This window comes from Piliocolobus tephrosceles, chromosome 9 (genome assembly GCF_002776525.5).
Source record: "Piliocolobus tephrosceles isolate RC106 chromosome 9, ASM277652v3, whole genome shotgun sequence".
NCBI classification, from domain to species: Eukaryota; Metazoa; Chordata; class Mammalia; order Primates; family Cercopithecidae; genus Piliocolobus; species Piliocolobus tephrosceles.
Genome location: NC_045442.1, coordinates 126,050,369 through 126,057,464, shown reverse-complemented (window position 1 = coordinate 126,057,464; position 7,096 = coordinate 126,050,369). Strand labels below are relative to the sequence as shown.

The following is a 7,096-nucleotide window of genomic DNA, read 5'->3' as shown; positions in this document are numbered from 1 at the left end:
GGGAATACACTTGTATAATCTTTGGTAATTGGAAATATATCTCATATTGGCCACGTGCACAATAATTTAGTGTGTATATGGCCAATAAACAAGCCTTGTTTACAGGTCATTACTTTGGACCTCTCTTCTCCCCAAGTGCTAAGAAAGATCTGGTGACTTAAAATGCTTCCAGTCCATTTGCCTTGGCCTGCAGTGAAAGTCCTAATGAACAATGAAGGAGGTATCGGGCCTTGGGGACTCAGGGATGCGCTCAACAATTAAGGGCAAGTTTTCCTTGGCTCTTTCCTAGGCAAGTGGATCCCGGGAGCGGCAAAGGGGCGGGACTCCACGTCTCCTAGGAACCGCTGCGCGCTCACTGATTGGCTGATCGCTGCGCAGCCGCCATTTTCAAATCCCCGGATGACGGCGGTGGCGGCTGCAGTTTGCTGACAGGCGCTTTCTGCCTGGCAGAGGCTGGCGGGCATCGTGCCCGTCCCTGCCGGTCTTCTGGGCACCCGGCCACCGCCCCACCCCCTCCTCCGTGCCATGGAGCCCGAGCTGGCGGCTCAGAAACAGCCCCGGCCGCGGAGGCGAAGCCGCCGGGCCTCTGGGCTCAGCACGGAGGGAGTGGCGGGGCCTTCGGCAGACACCTCTGTGCCGGAGCTGGACGGGAGGTGAGTGTGGGGGAGGGGAGGGCAGAACGGGAGGTGAGTGTTGGGGAGGCAGGGGCCGGGGGGAGGGGAGGGCTGGCCGTGAGTTGGGTGTGGGGGGCAGCGAGGGCGGGGGATGGGGGGGTTGGTGAGGGCCAGGGGGAGGCGAGGGCCGCTGGGAGGTAAGTGGGGGGTGGGGGAGTTGACTGCGGGGGTCGGGGAGGGGGGACCGGGGCCGCTGGAGGTGAGGGTGGCACAGGCCGGAGTGACAGTGTGCCTGGCCTTGGACTGAGGTCGGTCCTGAGACTCCAAACTGCGATTTTCCCTGCCTGTGGCAAAGGGGCGGGCTTGTTGAGTCTCCTCTCCTCCTGACTGTTTCTCAGGGGAGACTTAGGAAAAGCCACAATGGTTTTGTTCTCCACACCCAACTGGCTGTAGACTGGAGTTCCCAAATGACTTCACTCAGACCGAAACTGACATGGTGAGCACCACGAGAATGGGCTTCCATGTCCTGAGAATGAAAAGACTAGGGAATAAGTTGTGAGATGCCTATTAGAGAGTCCATCGCAACCATTTCCGTGTTTTTTCTTTTTACTTTTTGTGGAAGTATACATTGAAATGAGAGTGTATGACTCGTGTTTGGCCCAGTGAAATTTCACAGAGCGAAGCTCAGGGGATAGCTGGTGAATTAGGAGGAAGGGAACCAAGTGAGAACAGTATCCAGGAGGCCAAATGAAGGATTTCAAGAAAGAGGACGTAACGAGCTGTGTCAGATGTTATTGATAGGTCAAATAAAAATGAGGATTAAGTAAAATATGAAGATTAAGCTAGATGAGGAATGAAAAATTTGGTAATGAGAAGAGAGTATTGATCTTAGATGGTTTCCAAGAATGGTTACAATATCGAACTTAGAGTGTTTTGTAACAGATTGAGAAGAGAATGTGCGATTTGTTCAGGAAATAATGTGAGTGCCAACACTAGGAATATGGAAATGGAAAAATACTGTTCTTACTGCTTAAAGTTTATAATCTAATAGGGAAGAAAGATAAGTAGGTTAATAATTATAATGTGTGATAAAAATTATTATAGAATATAGAATTAGAATTCTATATATTATAGAATATAGAATGCCGTAGATTAAAAGGAACACTTAATCCTGACTGGAGAGAACAGGAAATGATTTCCTATTGTAATCCTGAGTCTTTGAGGACCAGTTTAGAGAGCAGATGCAGATGGGTGATTTCAGGCAGAGAGACATGTAGAAAGACCCTGAAGCAAATGGGTCTGATGAGTTCTGGGTGTGTATTCTATTTTATTACTATATTAACAATACTATTTGTATAGAGGAGAGGAGACCAGTATAGGGAGAAGGAGGAGGTAGTCATGAGAGATTTATGCTAAAGAGGTAAGAGCCACATCATGAAGAGACCTTGTATGCCTTGACAGAGTTTGGGTTTTATCTTCATGGTAGTGGGGAAATACTGAAAGACTTTAAATGAGCCAATGGCATGACATATTTGCATTTTAAAAGATCAGTTTGTCTTCCATGAGAAAAATAAGCAACATTTTGGACTCATCTCACTCTTCATATTTTATGAAAACTATTCCCCAAAAACATGCTCATATACATAAACATTTCAGGAGATTTGTGGACTCAGCCGTGTATACCAAATTAAAATTTCCAAGTTTAGATGATGGATTGGTAGGAAATCAGTCTGCAGTAGTCTAAATGAAAAATGATGATTGTTCGAATCTGATAGCTGGCAATGGGATTGGTGAAGAGAAGTCTCACTGCAACAGGAAGACAAGAAAGAAGAATAGAGGGAAATAACACAAGTTTGTGGGATAGACTCCTTTTTTTTTTTTTTTTTTTTTTTGAGACGGAGTCTTGCTCTGTCGCCCAGGCTGGAGTGCAGTGGCCAGATTCAGCTCACTGCAAGCTCCGCCTCCCAGGTTCACACCATTCTCCTGCCTCAGCCTCTGGGGTAGCTGGGACTACAGGCGCCCGCCACCTCGCCCGGCTAGTTTTTTTGTATTTTTTAGTAGAGACGGATTTCACCGTGTTAGCCAGAATGGTCTCAATCTCCTGACCTCGTGATCCGCCCATCTCAGCCTCCCAAAGTGCTGGAATTACAGGCTTGAGCCACCGCGGCCGGCCGGGAGAGACTCTTAAAAAAGAATAAACTTGATGTGCTGAGCTCAGTTAACAAATAGAGGGAGAAGTTGAACAGACAGTAGAGGAGAAAAATGGTTGAACAAAGATCCAAGAAGGCAGAAAAGGATAGAATCCAAATTCAAGGTGGAGGATTTAGCCTAACAAGAGGCTATGGATGGTACATAATTTTGAAGAATGGGGTGTGTTGTGAGCAGGAATTTGAGGACTTTCCCACCAGGCCTCTATTTTTTGTGTGAGGTAGGAAATGATATATTCTGAGAAAAGCGTAGTAACACAGGCAACATGAGGAGAGAGAGACACCGAAGAACCATGGAGGGAAAATGGACAATTAAATAACTAACATTCCTTTTCCAGAAAAGATGTAAGATCATCTACAAGAGTATGTAGAATATTACAAGACAGTATTAATTGTGAGGCAAGAAACAACTAAGAGCTGTATCAGATTCAGAAATCATAAGGAAAATTTGTGTATATGGTTGTGTGACTATTAAAAAATGTTCTGCAGGCAAAACTCACTATAAACTAATTTGAAAGACAAATACGTACGGTACAATTTACCCACTTAAATCATACTACTTAGAACATTTTCATCGCCTCAAAAAGAGCATTTATAACCTTTAGCTATTGTTCCCCTCCTACCCCTTCTGCCCCAAAACCTAATCTGTCGGTCTGTAGGAATTTCTGTGTTCTGGACATTGCATATGAATGGATTCATGTAATGTGTGTGGCCATTTTTGGTGGGCCATCCTTTGTGGTTTTTTTTGTTGTTGTTGTTTTGTTTTGAGACGGAATTTCACTCTTCTCACCGGGGCTGGAGTGCAGTGGTGCGATCTCGGTTCGCTGCAACCTCTGCCTCCCAGGTTCAAGCGATTCTCCTGCCTCAGCCTACCGAGTAGCTGGGACTACAGGCATGTGTCACCACATGTGGCTAATTTTTTGTATTTTTAGTAAGACGGGGTTTCACCATGTTGGCCAGGCTCGTCTTGAACTCCTGACCTTGTGATTCGCCTGCCTCGGCCTCCCAAAGTGCTGGGATTACAGGCGTGAGCCACCGCCTCTGGCCCTGCTCATTTGTAAATTTCTTTTTTATTGAGTTAAGAGTTCTTTATTCTGAATACAAGTCCCTTATCAGATAGATTATTTGCAAATATTTTCTCTTATTCTGTGGGTTGTCTTTTCACTTTCATGATGTTCTTCGAAGCACAAAAATGTTTTAGTTTGTAGTCTTTCTTGTCTATTTTTGCTTTTGTTGCCTGTGTTTTGATGTCATATCCAAGAAATCACTGCTAAATCCATTGTTATGAATCCTTTCCCCAGTGCTTTCTTCTGAGAATTGTATCATTTTAGCTTTCACATTTAGGCCTTTAATCCATTTTGAGTTAGTTTTTGTATATAATGTGAGATGAGGGTCCAACCTAATTCTTTATCCAGGTACCCCAGCACCATTTTTTGAAGACTGTTCCTTCTCCCATTGAGTAGTCTTAGCACCCTTGTCAAAAATCAGTTGACCATAAACATGAGAGTTTATTTTTAGACTTTGACTTTTATTCCCTTGATCTATATGTAATAGCCCTATGCCATTACCATAGTGCATTGATTACCGTTGCTTTGTATAGTAAGTTTTGGAATTGGGAAATGTGAGCCCTCCTACTTTGTTCTTTTTTTTCACAAGATTGCTGTGGCTATCCTGGGTCTCCTACAATTCTGTGTGAATTTTAGAATCAGCTTATCGATTTTTACAAAGGAGTCCACTGGGATTCTGATAGGAATTGCATTAAATCTTGTAGATCATTTTCAGGAGTATTGCCCTCTACACAGAGTTAAGTAGTCTGATCCATGGACAAGGGATGTTTTTCCAATTATTTAGATCTTTAATTATTTTCAACAGTGTTTTGTAGTTTTCAGAGTATAGTTCTCATGTCTTGCTAAATTCCTAAGTATTTTGTTCTTTTTGATGCAGTTGTAAATGTGATTCATTTCTTTTGAAATGGGAAAAGTTCCCTTGTCCCCCACGCAGGGCATGCACTGGGGGTATGCTGGCTTCTTCAGTGCCCTGCTGTTCAAACCTCTAGGGGAACATACAGACAGGCAGGCTGTGGGGCTCCAACCCCACGGCTATGTCTGTGGGTGAATGTTAACAGCTGAAGCCTCAGTGAGCATGTGTTATAGGGTACTCTTTTAGTTTAGCCATCTGTAGGTGGCTTGTGTTCGTCAGCTTAATTAGACCCCTGCCTTATTGTAAGGACAGGGGTCTTTCTGTATGCCAGGGTTCTTGCCTTAATGAACTGGAACAGTCAGATCACGCGTTGGCTTGGAGAATGATTGCAAGATTTTATTGAGTGGAAGCAGCTCTCAGCAGATGGGGGAGCCAGAAGGGAAATGGTTTTCCCCTGGAATCAAGTTGCCCGATTCTCCTCCAACCTCCCTGGCCAACCTCTGCGTCGTTCTACCAATCGATGGCCTGCCAGCGTGCCGGTGTACTCCCATGTCGGTGTGTTCCTCTTGACATCCAGCCACCTGTGTGTCTGCCTGCTAGGCTCTTGGGGGATTTTATAGGCACGGGATGGGGACGTGGTGGGCCAGAGTGGTCTTGGGAAATGCAACATTTGGGTAGGAGAAGAGAAATGCCTATCCTCACTGAGGTCCGTGGGCCCAGGCTGGGGGATGGAGCCCTAGTGAGGAACCACGCTCTTCTCTACTCAGCACTTCCCTGCCCTGCCTTGTGTCACTTTATTTTCAGTTTAATAATTTCAGTTGTATAGGAACACATACAATTGATTTTTGTATATTGATCTTGGATCCTGCTACCTTGCTGAACTCATTAGTTCTAATAGTTTTTTAGTGGTTTCTTTAGGATTTACTATGTACAGGGTTATGTCATCAGCAAATAAAAATAGTTTTACTTCTTTTTCCAATCTGTGGATGCCCTTTATTTTTTTCTCTTTCCTAATTGCCCTGGGTAGGGCCTCCTATACAATGTTGAACGGAAGTGGAGAGACTGGAAATTCTTGTCTTATTTCTGATCTTAAGGGGAAAGCATACAATCTTTCACCATTAAGTATGATGTTACTTGTAAGCTTTGTAGATGTTCTTTATCAGGTTGAGGAAGTTCCATTCTATTTCTAGTTTTTGAGTGATTTTTTTATCATGAAAGGTTTTAGGGTTTTTTTCTTTTGTCTATTAAAATGATCATGTGGTTGTTGTTATTATTGATGTGTTTCATTAATTGGTTTTTTGGGATGTTAAACCAACTTTGCCTTCCTTGTATAAGTCCTGCTTGGTCATGGTGTATAGCTTTTTTTATATATTGTTGGATCCATTTTGTTAATATTTTGTTGAATATTTTTGTGTATATATTCATGAGTGATCTGTAGTTTTATTATCTTGTACTATTCTTGTCTGGTTTTGGTATTGGGATAATACAGGCCTCATAAAATCCATTGAGAAGTGTTACCTACTGTTTTATTTTTTTTGAAAGTTTGTGAAATTGGTATTAACTCTTTCATTGTTTGGTAGAATTCAGTGTAAAGCCATCTGGGCCTTGACTTTTCTCTGTGGATAGTTTATTAGTATTATTAATTCAATCTTATCTCTTGTTATAGGTGTCTTCTCATAGTTTGTTTCTTTTAAGTCAGTTTCAGTAGGTTGTATCTCTTTAGGAATTTGTTTCATCAAAGTTATCTAATTTGGTGGTGTACCCTTGTTCATAGTATTTCTTTATAATCCTTTTCGTATAATGTCTATAGTAATGTCCCCTCTTTTATTTCTGATTCTTATCCTTTGTCTTCTTTCTTTTTATAATGGTCAATCTAGCTAAAGGCTTGTCAATCTTGATCTTTCCAAAGAATGTGATTTTGGCTTCATTACTTTTCTCTGTTCTTCTGTTCTTTATTTTATTTTCACTTTAATCCTTATTGTTTCCTTCTTCCTGCTCAGTAATCTGAGTAATCTCAGATTAGTCTGCTTGCTTTAGGTTTAGTTGGCCCTTTTTGTTTCCAGTGTTGGGGTCCACATGTTTCCTAAACAAAGGAATGAACACGCAAGACAACACAAGACAAAACAAACATGGCGGCCGCCTCGAATGGCGCGCTCTGCTTTATTTTATACAGTCGTTTGTGGAATGTTGCCATGTCACAAGACACATGGTTGTTTTTCTGAGCTTTCCCTGACTTTCTGGATTTTCAAGATGTTTACACATAAAAAAGCCCCCAGGGTCTGCTGTTAGCAGCTGGCTCCTTTGTCCTCCCTGTTTGCAGGGAAGGAATGCCCTGCTTCCTTTGCAAGAGCAGAA

General features: G+C 42.9%; 1 protein-coding gene across 1 annotated transcript in view; it reads left to right on the top strand.

The window, feature by feature from the left end:
- Positions 1 to 383: 383 nt before the first annotated feature.
- NET1 (neuroepithelial cell transforming 1) overlaps positions 384 to 7,096 on the top strand; it is a 47,227-nt gene continuing 40,514 nt past the window's right edge. Inside the window, exon 1 of the mRNA XM_023230535.2 lies at positions 384 to 653. Within this exon, the coding sequence (XP_023086303.2) occupies positions 526 to 653 (128 nt within the window). The 5' untranslated portion in view covers positions 384 to 525. The remainder of the gene's footprint in view (positions 654 to 7,096) is intronic.